Raw genomic sequence first — 16,355 nt, 5'->3', positions numbered from 1 at the left:
GCACCGAAATCTACCAAAGAGAGCGTTGTGGAGAGTCTAGCGGCCAGCGTTGTCCCCAAAACCACCCCCAGGGTTCTGGCCAAACAGGAAGTCAAGCAAGAAACGGTTTCTTCTTCTTCCTTTGCCCCGTATAAATCCTTGGTGCCGGTCGCCAACTCCTCGAGTCCCGGGAATGGCGAGGTCCATTCGCAGTACCACAGCTACTTTGTCAAGGCTGAAGTGTCCCTTCCACCTGAGGAGATGGAGGAGGAGGAAAAGCAAGAAAGTCCAACTGCCCTTGTAAGGGCACCACTTCCTGTCAAGCAATATCGTGCCCCTACACCCTCTCTGCCCCTCGCCAAGTTTGCCCCAAGTAAAGACGTCAAACCAGAGCCCAAGCTGAAAAAACAGGATTCTCTAAAGCCAAAGAGTTTCTCAGAAACCAAGAAAGCAAGCATTGAGATAACCACGGACGTGGTAGAGGAAGAATCAGTGAGTGTCCACTACGAACATAATCACACACACACACTCAAAACAGTCTGTACTGGTAGAAAAACATTAAAACATTGGATTAATACATCAAGTTATGTGGAATGTCTTATACAGTGATGTCCTGACTCTCCTGCAGGGTCCTAACTCTATACTGGTGGCTTTAGTGATGCTGATAAACATCGGGTTAGCGATTATTTTTGTCCACTTCTTGACTTGATGCATCATCAAACTCAGGTAAGATATTTTCACCATGATACTGTAATGTTTTTCATCACAGAGCTGCTACAACATTTGCTGTTTGGTTGTTCAATTTTTTTTTACCTGGAAATGGAAATGTAGTTCAGTCGCTGTAGTTACAAAACTGAACCCTGACCTGACTATAGTTGGATCTGAGTTCTGGAACCCATGATTTTGGATTCAGCTGATTATCAGAGTTAGATCCACAAAGTACAGTCAGAGCTTCCTTTAGGTGTTAATGAAGTTTAGTTTCCTGTCCTGGGCAGCTCGTTATCAGGCTCGCCATTGGCTGATCAGCGAATTAGCGAATTGGATCCATCAATCAGTTAATTATCTTTAGGATTGAACATTTACATCCAGTAAACACTCCAGGTGACAATACTACATTCTTTGTTCTGTATGAGGTGGTATCAAAAAGTTTGAAGACTAGTTTTCTAACACAACAACAGATGGCAGCACAAGGCTGCAGGCATGGTCACAGGGGGCACCGACATTCGTAAGTCTTCTGTGCACCCTGTCACCGAGCTCCTCCTCTCACGCGAGTTTCTCACCAGAAACAACACGATCTCACTTCCACACCCACACTACTCGCCAGATTTGGCTCCTGCGGACGTCGCCCGCTTCCAGAAGATGAAGTTGAGCTTAAAGGTGGCCGTTTTGACACAGTTATGGAGATCCGGTGCGAATAGCAAAAGGTTTTTGACCCGCTCCGAGAAGACTGTAGAAGACTGTATTACTGTGCAAGGGGACCGTTTTAAAGGTGATGGAAATGTTGAGAAATAAAGTACTTTCTTGTGAACAGAGCGAGTCTCCAAACGTTTTAATACCACCTCGTGTGCTAAGTTTATTTATGCAACATCTGGAGCAAGATTTTGTGTTTTTTGAAGCACAATTAAGCTCATCCAAAATGTAATTGAGGTTTTCACCTTTTCAGTGAGTTCTTCAGGACGTGCGGCGTAGGCCCCGTGATTCTTAGCGGTTGTATGGACGGCCTTTAGAACACGCCGCTCAGACACAGACACAGACAGAAGATGACTGGACGACTGGAATTAAGAGCAAGAAAAAAGGTGGAAATAAAAAATAACGCAGAGTCCCGTAGCCAAGCCCAACCAGGTCCCCGTCACCCCGCCCCCAAATCTCCCTGCCCCCCAAACTCCCTGCCCCCCATCCTGACCGTGATTTACAACTCGCTTGGGCTCTGTGAAAGCTGAAGCAAGCACAGTCGGTGGTAAAAGGGGGTGGGGAGGATAAAAATGAAAAAATGTGCTGAGCCAAGCCATACCCAGTGTGAAGTGCATGGACGGCCTGTTGGAGTGTGTGTGTGTGTGTGTGTGTGTGTGTGTCGGTGTGTGTGTCGGTGAGGAGGGGGATAACTGGATACGTTTGGTGATGCACTTTTATTTGACGGAAGCAAACAGCTGCCTTACAATTTTACCCTCTGACGATGTCGAGGGGGGGATGTGTGTGTGTGTGTGTGTGTGTGTGTGTGTGTGTGTGTGTGTGTGTGTCTTCATTTTGATCTAAACACCGTGCCCATTTAAAAAAAGCCGGCACTTGCCAGTCTTATTGCGTTACCCATCTGAAGCCGTGTCTCACCGCACCTGCTGGTGTTTGTAGGAGATTAGCGAAAGCCACGCCCGGATGTGGTACAAATTTAACAACTTGACCTTCTTCCTTTTTGTGTGTTTTTCTTTTTTTACGTTAAATACAAAAAAATACCAAAAAAAAAAATAAAAAAAAAAGCTTTTTTGCCCCCTCGATTGAATCGTTTAACGGCTAATGTAAAATTTCAGTTCTGATCAGCGTGACTAGATTAGCCAAAGATCTGAGGTGAAGATTTTTGGGCAGTGACGCGAGCAGCTGCGGCGTCGACGCTCCGGTTTGTAAATTAAGAATGCTGCGGTTGTGATGCGTAGGTGTTTGATGTAAAGTAGCTACAGGATTGTTATGCATGGTGTTTAACGGTTTTAATTAGTTATTTATTTATTCTTTTTCATTTTAATAACTGGTTATTGCACTGGATTTTTGCACACGTAGTGGTGTGGAGCTTGAGACCGTTCTTCTTCTCCTCATCATCATCATCCTCATCATCATTATCGGCAAGCTTCACCCCTCCCACCCCACCCACCCCCTCCCCTCATGTAAGACCCGTTGTGGTGTTGAATGAATTCAGGACGAGCGAGTGAATGTAGTCAGATGCCTTAAAGGATTTTTTAAACACACAGTGTTAGAGTTTACATTGGGGGGGGGGGGGGGTGTTAAGAGGGATTAGTGAGTTTGGAATATTTTTTGTCTTAAATTAATTGGAGGTTTTATTGAAATCTATTCAGCTGTAGTGTATTTATTTATGTGGTGGTGCATGAAGCTGTGGTACTTATATTACAAATATATTTATTTTATATACACAATATAAATATATATTTAGTCAGTTGCTCTAAATTATATTATTATAACCAGCACAAGGTTTTTTGGGGGGGCTTTTTTTTTTTTTGCTTAATTTCTTATGTGCATGGAATCATTTGAAAGTAGTTATTTATTTATTTAAAAGTAGGCATGCGGCGATAATCAGCGATACGATACGATTTACGGCGATACTCAACACTCGCAGTGTTTTTAGTGGGGATGCAGTTTGAACCATTCATTTGGCAAATTTTTCTTTATTAGAATTTTTCTTTCCAGATTTATTTCTGTATCAGATAAATTTCCGTCCAAAAAATAAAATGATCTCGTCACATGCCTATTTAGAAATATGGTTCTGTGTTATAGTGTATGTGTGTGTGTGTGTGTGTGTGTGTGTGTGTGTGTGTGTGTATTCAGAGGGACGTTAACAGAGTTTGGTTCAGACTGCAGAAGCATGTGATCAGGAAATAAGGAACGATGGAAGGAAAGAGAAAAGCACTGAATGAAAATAGATTTTTTTTTCTTTTAACTTTTGATATTTAATAAAGAATGGTTTATATGCAGTGGCTGTGTACATGGCTGTGTGATGACGTTTTTAATCGTTTTGTTTTGATTCAGAACGAAAGCAAAAAAAAAACAAGAATCTGATCGGAGCTAAAATTCACGAATCTCTTCAGTAATCCAAGTCGTATTTGTACGCATTTATACAAACTTCCGCGAAAAATTTGTGCGTATTTTTCTAAAATGAACGAATCGTCGATGTTCGTAAAAACTCTATGACTGTATTTGCTTTTAATAGTGACAAGTCTTCAGATATATATTTTAAAGTTCTCATTTTTGGTTTTTTGACACACAATTTTTCTTTTGGAAAATTGTTTAAGTTAAAGTATGTTACAATAAAAAAATTGTACATTTTTATGTATGAAAGTTTCATATTTCATGTCTGTGTGTCAGCATGTCTCTAACTTTGCTGTTGGTGTTTTTAATTTCATTTTTATTTATTTTCAAGTAAACTTTTTTCTCTCAAATCAATTTTATTGTTTTTTTTTTTTTTTCCACAATAACAAACACTGTATAGATTTGATCGAATATAATAATCTTATCAGATTAAAAGACTTTTTTTTAATGAATGAGTATTTTGTGAACTGGGTCACATTCTTCCCCTCGTACAGGAGTCTCGTAAATGCCGGTGGTTACGGGGGCATTTATTTTAGATCACAGCAAACTTTCAGTCCTCGCTATGAAACCTGCCTGTTATCTGGGGGATTGGTGCAGCAAAAATAGTGACCAACAGCTGCTCTCTCTCTCTCTCTCTCTCTCTCTCTCTCTCTCTCTCTCTCTCTCTCTCTCTCTCTCTCTCTCTCTCTACCCCCCCTTCTCTCTCTCTCTCTCTCTCTCTCTCTCTCTCTCTCGCCCCCCCCATATCTCTCTCTCTCTCTCTCTCTCTCTCTCTCTCTCTCTCTCTCTACCCCCCCTTCTCTCTCTCTCTCTCTCTCTCTCTCTCTCTCTCTCTCTCTCTCTCTCTCGCCCCCCCCATATCTCTCTCTCTCTCTCTATACCCCCCCTTTATCTCTCTCTCTCTCTCTCCCCCATCTCTCTCTCTCTCTCTCTCTCTCTCTCTCTCTCTCTCTCTCTCTCTCTCTCTCTCTCTCTCTCTCTATACCCCCCCTTCTCTCTCTCTCTCTCTCTCTCTCTCTCTCTCTCTCTCTCTCTCCCCCCCATATCTCTCTCTCTCTCTATACCCCCCATATCTCTCTCTCTCTCTCTCTCTCTCTCTCTCTCTCTCTCTCTCTCTCTCTCTCTAATATATATATATACCCCCCCCCCCCCCTCTAGGACTTTGCCATATCAACAATTAATAAAGGTGTTGTTGCTATGGAAACAACGACAATTGAAAGGTAAAGAGAACTAATTAACAGCTCCTGACCAATCAGAACAGGCGTAGAGTCGTAAAGTTCTGCTGCTGCTGTTTTCTAATAAAATCCACCTGCCTTTCGAAGTGATGTTTTTTTTCCTCTGTGAAGCTGAACGTCCTTGGTGAAGTACAGAGCTCTGAGCGGAGAGAGTAATGAAGTCAGACTGCACACAGATTGCGACTGTCACCTTCAAAGTCAAGTCCACCACCTGCTCCTGCTTCTCAAACACTACTCCAGATATTCACCACATCTTCTCTTCTACCTGGAGTTATACTGAGACGCAGTGGATTTACTCCAAGGCTCCTTTATTAACCTTCACCCCCCCTGAACTCACCTGCTCCGACCCGTCACATCTTTAACAACCTCCTCAACAACCTGTCACCCTCAGGGCTTTCAATCTCTCTATCAATCTATCTCGCGCTCTCTCAGCGCCCCCTACAGGAAATACAGAGCAGGTGGTGTTCCCTCACCTTTAGCCAGGCAGGTTCTCATTCTACAGAGGACGTGTTCCAGGACGTGTAAAAAAGAAAACACACAACAAAAAACACTCTCACACCTCTTCAAAGTACAATAAGGCTAATATAGAGATATTTATATGTGGTTTTTGGACTGTTATATGCAGGAGACAACGAGAAGAAAACAGAAAAAGGAACATGAAGTGTCTCCTCACTACACCACAGAAAAACATGAACAAAAAAAAGCAAACAAATGTAACGAGCTGATTATTCTGCTAAATCTGAAGCAGAGAATATACTAGGAGTTATGAGTTTGGAAAACACTTCTCACAAGGTTCCTCTGCAGTTCTGCTGAAAATCCCAGGACTCCACTGTCTAAACACTGTCTCTCCTCGTCACTGTGACACGAAGGCCATCAGATGAGGAAATAAGACATTTCCGGGAAAAAACAAAAACCTTCTGCAAAAACCACCACACGTGGTTTCTTCCTTCTCCTTGGGTTCTCTGGGTTTTACTGAAAGGTGGGAAATTCAGCAGGGAAGAAGCTCCAGAGATGTGTGTGAAAAAAAGACACCTCAGAAGTTTGAGTCTCTACCTGGAGCTACATTCAGGTTGCAGCTAAAATCATCATCATCAACGTCGTCATCTTCATCTTCCATTTCTGACGTGAACTGTTAATTTTCCACTCAAAGTTAATTCCATGTTAAACTCATCGATGATGTTCACTGTGAGGAGAAGATGATACTCCCCCTCAAAACAACAGAAAAGAAAAACAATCTATTATAATCCTTTAAAAAGTTCATAAGAAGGAGAATAAAAGTTATACTTAAATATTCAGATGAAAAAAAATTACATTACACAAATTTTGTATATTTGCATAAATTGTACATGTATTTGTAGATGATTAGATTTCAGGTTCTGACTCACATCTGGAATTAAGTACGGCTTGATGGAGACCGGAAATGTCTCATGGATGGTTTCTGTAACGGGAAAGTGTTTCAATCATGCAGCAAAAAAATCCGATTTTACAACAGAAACCATTTTTACCTCCTTTAATGACGTCACAAATCCTGAAATCCTCACACGGGCTGAGGGCTCGGGTTTCCTCCACCCACGTGTTGTTTTTATACACGATGCTCATGTGCCATCCGACCTGAACCACCGTGAACTCTGAGAACAAAACATCATCATCAAACAAGAAAACAAAAGTGTGTTTCATAACTCAAAGCTTCCACTTTTAATTACACACTAACAGATAAAACAATCAGAAGCACCACACTACAGTGAGAAGTATAAACTCCTGGATTCAGTTCAGGACCAGAACGAGTATCAGTGAGATGGTAATAAGTTGGAGGAGAAATGAAGCAGAGAGTCACATTTTAGCTAACAAACATTTGGTTGTAATAACAATGTAATATTATGTAATAAAATATTATTCTAATTATATTCACTCAGCAGATATGACATCAACATCTGGACAATAAAACGTACTTAACATTCCTGTGTACGTCACAATAAATGTTCTCAATCCAAAAGTGCAGGGCTGAAGATCCACTGATGTGACGACCACAGGACCTGAAATCAGTTTAAATTCTTCACATCTGATAAACAATTTATTCACATTTTCACGAACATGTCGTCTCTCTTACCCTCGTATTCGTACCACATGCTCAGGGAGCTCGAGGAGCACAGAAGATGTTGTTCTGCAAAACTCCTCACAGTGAAACACACCACTGAAGCTACAGCGAGTCTGAGACGAGGTAAAGAACAACACAGCATCATCTCTCTCTCTTTATGAACATTCAAAGTGCAAACTGAGCTGCAGCAGATCACATAAGAGTGAAGACCATGAAGAACCTGGAACTTGTGTTTCCTGTAAATTACACTGGAAAACTGAGAAGTGTGTGTGGGAAAAAGGGAAGTGTGTGTGTTTTAATGGCAATTTCACGGAAGTTGGTCAGATCACACACACACACACACACACACACACACACACACACACACACACACACACACACACACACACACACACACACACGATGAAAAAAACTCATTCTTTTATTCTGTTACACAAAAAATAAATTTTCTCAAAAAAAGAATTTATTTGACCCTCACAAGACATAACTGTTGTTCAATTGTTCTTCAAGGGTTCCTTTAGTGGTTCTACACTTCAAAAATTTGTTTTGAAGAGAAATATGATCAGTTCAGGGACACAGAACCCTTAATGTTCTCTCTGTAGCATTCAGCTCTGTCTAGAACCCCAAAGTGAACAGAAACATCTCCCTGGGGAACGTAAGAACCTACAAACCTGTAACTGTAAAACCTTCACAGAAATCTTTATGAGTTTATGTAACGTGTGTATTAGAAACTCCACATTACTGGAATTGTTTTTAACATGAAGTCGTTCCTGTTCTTGGAACACTTTTGGGTAAAAGGCTTTTCTCACTGATCCACTGCACCAAGATATTTTCCAACAAATCTCATGAAGAACCTTTGAAGAACCCTTTTTAAAAATAAATTATTTAATCAGGCTTTAAATTAAAGTTGAGTAGAATTTCATTCAGAACTCCAGTCTTCACAGTCTGATACAGCGTGTGGGAGTTAGAAACAAGCTGGAGAACCTGAGGAACTCACAGAAACTCCACACAGAAAAAAAGAGAGAAGCTGAAGGTAGAACCTTGGACTTACTATCACTTAAGAACTAAAAAAAACCTTTAAAGAACTTCATTAGAAACAGTGACTCTCTCAACATCAGGATCTCCAGCTGTGGTCTAAATGAACATGTGGATCTACGGCTGGACGAGATCACCATCTACGTTCCTCACATGCATGACGATTCTGATATTGATGTGTATTTCTCTTTCCAGATCATCGATGATGTTTAGTTTGCCATGAAAGAGGTATTCTCCCTGTGGAGAGAAAAACGATCAGTTTCATTCCAGATGTTTACATACAGATGTTCTGTTTACACGCAGAACTCACCTCAAAAGCGTAATACGTCTTCACAGGAACCGACAGAGTCTCGGTGAGCGTTTCTGCAGCAGAACATTAACATTTAGCTTTTCTGTGATTTGAGTTTAAGTGCAGCTGAAACCTGCTCGAATCGACCCTCAGTGTTTAATACCTCCTTTAACGATGTTGCAGAGCTTTAGATCGGAGCACGGAACCGGGGCCTGAAAAAACTCCACCCACAGCTGATCTCTATAATACGAGCGGATGTTATATCCAACACGCACGAGCGTGAATTCTACAGGATGGGAAACAAAACCATGGAGACGCATCACAATCTTTAACTCGCATCGTACATCAGACTGTTCAGTGTGAGTTCCTACACAGGGTTCAATCAAGTGCAATGTAAAGGCTTGTGAAGGGAGGGGTGCACAAACTTTTACTCACAACATGTAACGTGACGGAGAGAAAATGGCTGTGATTTACTTGTAATGAGCGTGTAGTTCACGTTTATGATGTTCATCCCGTTGCTGCAGGATCCCATCCTGATTTGGAAGTGATGGACCGGACCTGAACCAAGCGAACAATAAATACAGGATAAAACTGCAGCTGATTAAAAAGAACATGTTAAATTTGACTTTTTAAATGTTTATATTGTACATAATTACTGTAACTTTTACACTTTTGTCCAACATGCGCAACTTTGTGACTTATTTATTTTTACTCGACTTTATATTACGATTCTTTTTTATAAACGAGTGTGAAATTATACAGTATATCATGTAGTAATAAAATAAACTGTAGATTTTCTAATACATTTACTAATAAATAATATTATATAATATTTTTTAATAATATATAATTGATACATTATATATATTTCATATGCAATAAAAAAAAGTGTCAAATTATATAATTATTTTACTTTTGAATGTATTGGGTCAGATTGTAGATTATAGATCTGATGTTATAGATCTGATGTTATAGATCTGATGTTATAGATCTGATATTATAGATCTGATGTTATAGATCTGATGTTCAAAATATATTAAAACTATCAATACCACAAGCTCACAATCATCTCAAATATTATGTATATAAACACACACTATATTTATTATATATCTTACAATTAATCAAACATTTATTTATTAGGTGCTATTTAACCCATATTCTCTCTTTGTGTGTGTGTGTGTGTGTGTGTGTGTGTGTGTGTGTGTGTGTGTGTGTGTGTGTGTGTGTGTGTTAATACTTCAAAACACAATTTTATCCATTTGATTAATTTTTACTAAAATTAAAGACTTTAATCAATTTATTTTAAAAAGAAACTGTTATAAAAAATCTCATTTGGGTCGAAATCTCACATATTCAGAAGATTTCGCTACAAGATGCAAGTTTGCCTACATATTTGATTTCTCTCTTCATCATCACTCCATCAGCTCAAACACCTGCTGATACACACAGTAACACAGAACACGACTAACACACTGAAGAGACTCACCCTCATATTCACCCCAGACGCTCAAAGAGTTCGAGGAGCAGATGAGCTGCATTTCTGCTGAACTTCTCACACTGAAACACACCAGAGCCGCTACAGAGAGTCTGAGAGCAGGAAGAGTAAACCAGCACAGCATCATCAACACGTTCTGCTGCTTCATAAACACCACCAGGACCAAACGACAGCAGTTCTGGAGCTTCCAGTCAAAACCTCGCACTGAAAAACCCACACCATACTGACAATCTCATACTGACAATCTCAGACGGGTTTCTGCCAAATCTCAAAAAGGGGAATTGTTTTTTTTTAAAGGAAGTGTTTTATTGTTTCAGGAGAACTGATGGGTTGAAGGTGAAACTGCTGGTAAATGTAGAATTTCTCTTTCTGAAGATGTGTTCAGCGTGATTATATATATTATATATACACTGTATATGTGCATTTTCAGCGCTGACTGCTGCACATCACAGCTGTATTCCTTGTTCTTACCCACTGTGATGAATGACTGGGGATTCGTCTGTGTGTTGCCTCATATTCATAACCCTGTGAAACACAACATCATGGTTGAACAACTTCCTGTTTCTCGTCACCCAGGAATAAATAAATAAAAGTACATAAGTGGGAATTTACTTCAAATATATTTAACATGAAGTTATAATAAAATAATTATAGCACACGTTAGACACAAAATTTACTTATTTGATTATTAAAACTTTCTTTTCGGCTTCTCCCGTTAGGGGGCGCCACAGCGGATCCTCCGCACGTTTGATTTGGCACATGTTTTACGCTGGATGCCCTTCCTAACGCAACCCTCCCCAATTTATCCGGGCTTGGGACCGGCACTAAGAGTGGCTGGGGATGGTTCCCTGACCGGGAATCGAACCCGGGTCGCAGCGGTGAGAGCGCTGCATCTTAACCACTAGACCACCAGGGGACCGTTACTTATTTGATTATTAATACATAAAAAAAATTCAAATTTTATTTCTGCTCTGTTTCATGGCAGATTAAATTATTCACCATCAGGGGTGATGTTTTTACAACACAACTCTCTTTATACATAAAAACCATTAAACAGACAATAATCTCTCAACTGCACTGAACTGTAATGAAACTTTAAACGTTTTGCTTCTGTGCTGAAACTTCGTGCCCCCCTTTTCATTTCTTCCACATAATTCACTCTAAAAATAAACAAACCTCTAATCATCAATTTTTCATGATTAGTACATTTAATAGCCATATTTTCATCTGAATAAAGACACATTTACATGTGAAGTTGTTCCTGGACATTGCAAATGAAAACAAATATAAGACAAAAAAACCCCACACAAACAGGTATTTACTGTTTTACACCTTCAAACTCTGAGGGTCAGAACGCTAATGTTATTAAAACCCACATTTACCACGTTACTGCAGAATATTAGGGAAAGTGATTGTGCTTTTAATGTTTAAACAAAAGGAAGAAAAAACTAAACACAAACCTAAAGGACACTGAGACAGCAAAAGTACACACACACACACACACACACACACACACACACACACACACACACTTCACTAAAAGTAAAGTATTTATTAAATAAAGTATTGATTATAGTTTTTTACTCAAGTTAAAGTAAAAAGTTTGGGATTTGACATGTACTTAAGTAAAAAGTAGCCGTTCACACATTTTCTTAATGTACCTTAAATTAATACTTTTCACGTCTTTAATACTCTAATCAACATGGAGAAATACTGATGTTTATTATTTGTGCAAATGAACTCATCAAAGAGCATGAAGACTAAATATTCTTGTAAATGATTTCAAGTTGTTTTAAATCATTTAAATCATCAGGACACCAAACAAAACCGTTGCTGTTTCCACACGGACGGTAAATGAGGTGATACCGGAGAAACCGTAACTTTAATACGGATTAGAGGATCAGAGAACACAAGTGTTTATGTGAACTGGTTTATTAAGAAGTAGACTTTGAGTTTACTAATCATATGTTTATGTCTGTGAGGCAAATATTCACTTAGATTCAGGTTGTTTTATCGATGTGTCTATTTTGTTGAGTATAGAAATAAAAGAGCTTTACAGATTCGAGTGATGCATTGATTTTATCTGTATGATCAAAAATACAGTAATTTAGGTTCGTTTGCGGGACAAATGTCAAAACGCCACGGTGCGTTTGTCGACCCCAGAGGGTTGATTGTGAATGTTGTATCTCAGTGCTGATTTGAGACTTGGCGCATCAATAAAAGATTTTACTGATAAAAACATTTTCGGGAGGTTTTTTTTTTTTTAATATAAACTTTTTTTATAAAATTGGTCAAACAGAAATGCATGCATTTATCACTGCATTAATCGAGTTAAAAAAAACTGGTGCCATTAAAATTTATTTGCTTAAAACACGTTAAATTTTACAGCCCAGAAAACGAGGTGCAATGTAAAATTTACAACAAAAACGTAAACACATTATATATATATATATATATTAAAAAAAACAAAACAAAAGGATCACAGCCCAACGTCATCATTTTAGAGTCTAGAATCTAGATCACACATGGAGAATTAAAATGATCTTTATTTTATTTTATTTATTTTGGGGCCACTAGGTAACGAAACATTTTCCCTTTTTAATCGTTTGAAATACACCAGACTACTGAAAGGTTCTACAAGTCACATGAATATATGCAGTAATATTTGTATGATTAGTACTGGTGTAGTTACTTACAGCAGTTTAGCATAAATCAAATACAACAAAAACATGCAGATGCTAACGCTAAGGTGTTTACACTGTTGTTTTTTTTGTTTGTTTGTTTTGGCTGCTCTTCAGCGACGGTCCCTAAACCAGACTCCCGGAGACCCTCAAACAGAAATAAAGCATCAAAAGATGCTCTAAACCTGCAGATTTTTCTTGTGATAAATGTATTAATAAAGGAGTAAAAATCCTTTAAATCCGGATTATGTGCTGTACTACCAACTCCAGTCACCAGAGGGAGACAAACAAAACTACAGTAATAAAACCTAATCCCAAACCTTTAAAAGAGAAATGAAGACAGAAAACTGTTTGTGTATTAAAGTTTTATTTTCCATAAACCAAAAGATGTTCCAGTGCACCTGAAAAATAAATAAATAAATGAATTAAATGATGTTAAACAAGAACTCAATTAAACTAAAAGTAAATTTGCACATGTGCAGGAATTAGATTTACACATCTGGAATAAAGCGGCGAGTTGAGTTTGTGATTGAAGCGCTGAAGTTTAGCAAAAATCACTGAATAAACTAATCACCAGTACAATAAGATTAAACTTTTTTGATAAATATTTATTTATAAGTTTATTTATTGTTTTGGCCACTACTGTTTCAGTAAACTAATAAAAACGTGAGATTTCAGTAAGTGTATAAATTCTTTACATTAAAACATGCAGTAAGTCGGTGTAGAAGCAGCAGGTCTGACACTCACTTGGTCCATCTTTAGTTCATCCTCCTGACGAGTCTGTTGATCTGGTCCTCTCGGTTTCCGGCATCTCCTCCCTCCACGAAGTGAGTGGTCTTCTTGTTCATACCCCCACGAGGAGATGAGAGCTTGAAAGGCCACAGGAAGTTGTTGGCGGCTTTGAAGTTCCTGCCCACGGTGTAGATCTCATGGATCAGATCCTCCATGCAGATGATTCCTGTTTTGCCTGAAGAAAACAGGAGCAATTTTTTTCCAGTTACATACAGCTCCAAAACAGTGTTCCACTGTCACAAAGTGAGAACATCTTCACATCACTGGAAACCCTGACTGTTGCTCCCAACACCTATCATTGACCCCCTCCACACTGCTCCATGAGGACCAAACGCAGATTCAGATATTAAAGTGTAATAAGTCAGAAGGGTCTCCTCAACATCACAGTCACTGCTTTCTAAACTTCAATTCTGCAGCAGTGCAACCAAACCTGATCTCTGTAGAAGTGCTCAACTGCATCTCACTATTCTGATCAGATACTGTTCCAGCTGAAAAAGTTCCTTCATGCACCACAACACTGTTTAATGACAATGTTCCAAGTGTGCTTTAGCTGCTTTACATTGTGTGTGTGTGTGTGTGTGTGTGTGTGTGTGTGTGTGTGTGTGTGTGTGTTACCCAGGCTCTTCTCAATGAGGGCGTTATCAGTCAGAGGGATACGCTGCTTTCTGATCTTGCCATATCCACGCTTGTAGATGAGCTCACGCACAGACTTCAGGTTGGGGTAACTGAGGAGATAAATATACACGCATTAAACAGAGACGGGGTCTCTCTCTCTCTCTCTCTCTCTCTCTCTCACACACACACACACACACACACACTCGGCTCCTCACCCCCAGGCGATGTACGGCTCGGCGATACGGAGCATGTTGATGGAGGCTTTGTTGAGTTTGACGAAGACGCCGTTGAAGATCTGCCGCAGACGCAGCAGCTGCAGAACCTTACGCACTTTAGGGCTCACGCCGTTGATACTGCGGTGAAAAAAAAAAAAAAAAGAAGCATTAAAACTCCCTCATTCACACTCGTTTATCTCCAATTAAACCGCCGCGTGGTTTCAGTGATTTTGGCTTATTGGCAGAAGAATCACCACGGTCGATATGACGGGGAAAAAAAGAGCTGCATCATTAACCATCACGTTTACAGAACTGAACACTTCACCCAGAACATCACCAGCTTCACCTCCACATCTGGAGCACTAAACCCCTAATCTCAAGATTTAGGCTACGTCTCCAATGAAGAAGTCAAACATGGAAATTCGGATGAAACGTTCAGTAGAACTAAAAGTGTAACCTCCTTGTAGAGGTAGAGCTCACCCTCGGATACGGATAACGAATGCCAGCTTGGCCTCGGCGGGGACGTAGAAGTTTCCGGCTTTGCGAGCCATACGGTTCATACGGATCTCACGCCTGTACATCTGCCGGTACTCTTTGTGGTAAAACTGCGCTCTGGCGTAAATCAGGTTGCGGGTGATGACGCGATTCTGAGAGAGAGAGAGAGAGAGAGAGAGAGAGAGAGAGAGAGAGAGAGAGAGAGAGAGAGAGTCAGAGCACCACTCTGACCACCTCCATCCAGATCATAAACAGGACTCTAATAAAAGCACGAACCTTCTTCTCGACCCGCAGAGCCTTGGCACGAGCCGCCTTGACAGCAGCATAGTGCTTCCTCTTCTTCAAGAGGCCTTCGGGGACTGACGGAACTTTCTTCTGTTTCTTATCCTTAATCTCTTTCTTCTCCTTCAACTCCTTCTCCTTCACCTCCTTCTTCGGCTTCGTCTCCTTAGCCTCTTTCTTCTCCTTCTTCTCTCTGAAAGTAAAGATATGAGTTTAGACCTGGTTACACATCTGGCCCTCAAGTCTCTAATCAATAAAACAGAATGACAAACTTTAATAAACAAATTATACGTCACATGAACACTTCACTGATAAACTCTGGGCAACTTCAAACCACATTTCAGATCATTTATAGATCAGATTACTACATTTACTGCTGAAAATCATGTCATATTTAATGACAGAATAAAAGGAATGCAATAACTACTCACACAACATGCTGCAAAAAAGAGCAACGTGACATTTTAACACATTTAAATATACTGATTTAATAAATAAATGAGTCCATGATGAGATTAGCTCAGGTAAAATTAGCACTTAGCACAATGCTAACATAGGAGTAAGGAACACACACACACACACACACACACACACACTTGTATTTGACTCTTTTTTGCTGTAAATTTTATTATTTCTTTTCTCCAGCTGATATAAACACGTGTATTGATCTGAATTGACACGCCACATGAGGATTATCATCACGCTGCTAAGCTACACTGAGCCCCGACTCTCCCTCACACCATCTCCTACATCAAACAGCTTTTATACATCATCTCCTCCACATCCGGCACTAATACACACTTTAAAACATATCTGAGTGTTTAAACACGATTCTCCATCTGACACAGAGACCGAATAAACTTCTCACACGCCGATGGGAAAAGATTTAAACGCCACGACAGAAGACTTACGTTTCACCCGCCATTATGCCCACGGTAAAAGAGGCTTTCACGCATGCGCAGAGACGCCTTATAGGTCCGCACACTTCCGGTCAGGATTAGGTAGACTCATATATCGCCTGATTATTATTATTTATTCTTTCAAGAATTGAGTTTATTTGATAAACAAGTGTGTATTTATTTACCAACTTTAGCGTTTAAAGCGTCGCTTTACTATGATACAAATATTTGGCACCAATAAGTGATTTAAATAATACTTTTAAAATCACAAGAAAAAATACGACAATAATAATAATAATAATAATAATAATAATAATAATAATAATAATAATAAACACGCACAAAGGATTCCGGCATAAACACAAGTCAGTTATATAACATTAAATAATAATCAAACAACTACACAATTATAAATAGAAAAATGAGGAGAAAGTTTCA

The 16,355-nt window shown here is 39.4% G+C and overlaps 4 protein-coding genes across 4 annotated transcripts in view; 1 reads left to right on the top strand and 3 right to left on the bottom strand.

Annotated features, from left to right (window-relative positions):
• The window catches only part of jph1b (junctophilin 1b), a 21,927-nt gene extending 17,791 nt beyond the window's left edge, over positions 1-4,136 (top strand). Inside the window, exons 5-7 of the mRNA XM_083525732.1 lie at positions 1-471; positions 608-705; positions 1,643-4,136. The exon at positions 1-471 is cut by the window's left edge and continues 206 nt beyond it. Of these exons, the coding sequence (XP_083381858.1) occupies positions 1-471; positions 608-688 (552 nt within the window). The 3' untranslated portion in view covers positions 689-705; positions 1,643-4,136. The remainder of the gene's footprint in view (positions 472-607; positions 706-1,642) is intronic.
• An 801-nt stretch (positions 4,137-4,937) lies between these two features.
• Positions 4,938-7,404, bottom strand: LOC310717749 (lymphocyte antigen 96-like). Its single transcript, XM_083526193.1, has 5 exons — positions 7,129-7,404; positions 6,971-7,054; positions 6,527-6,649; positions 6,407-6,459; positions 4,938-6,229 (listed from the first exon to the last, which is right to left on the bottom strand). Exons 1-5 carry the CDS (start codon positions 7,259-7,261, stop codon positions 6,128-6,130), a joined length of 495 nt encoding a protein of 164 aa, XP_083382319.1. The 5' UTR covers positions 7,262-7,404; the 3' UTR covers positions 4,938-6,127.
• Positions 7,405-7,578: 174 nt separating this feature from the next.
• LOC310717740 (uncharacterized protein) lies at positions 7,579-10,184 on the bottom strand. Its single transcript, XM_083526181.1, has 5 exons — positions 9,930-10,184; positions 8,915-8,998; positions 8,604-8,726; positions 8,462-8,514; positions 7,579-8,388 (listed from the first exon to the last, which is right to left on the bottom strand). Exons 1-5 carry the CDS (start codon positions 10,084-10,086, stop codon positions 8,269-8,271), a joined length of 537 nt encoding a protein of 178 aa, XP_083382307.1. The 5' UTR covers positions 10,087-10,184; the 3' UTR covers positions 7,579-8,268.
• A 2,785-nt stretch (positions 10,185-12,969) lies between these two features.
• Positions 12,970-16,036, bottom strand: rpl7 (ribosomal protein L7). Its single transcript, XM_083526090.1, has 7 exons — positions 15,930-16,036; positions 15,013-15,211; positions 14,722-14,888; positions 14,242-14,379; positions 14,027-14,136; positions 13,367-13,586; positions 12,970-13,020 (listed from the first exon to the last, which is right to left on the bottom strand). The coding sequence occupies exons 1-6, from the start codon at positions 15,941-15,943 to the stop codon at positions 13,378-13,380; spliced, it is 837 nt and encodes a 278-aa protein (XP_083382216.1). The 5' UTR covers positions 15,944-16,036; the 3' UTR covers positions 12,970-13,020; positions 13,367-13,377.
• Positions 16,037-16,355: the final 319 nt, after the last annotated feature.

Source organism: Silurus aristotelis (assembly GCF_946808225.1).
Source record: "Silurus aristotelis genome assembly, chromosome: 22".
Classification (NCBI taxonomy): Eukaryota; Metazoa; Chordata; class Actinopteri; order Siluriformes; family Siluridae; genus Silurus; species Silurus aristotelis.
Note: the sequence above shows the minus strand (reverse complement) of the source record. Positions and strands in the feature narration are given on the sequence as shown.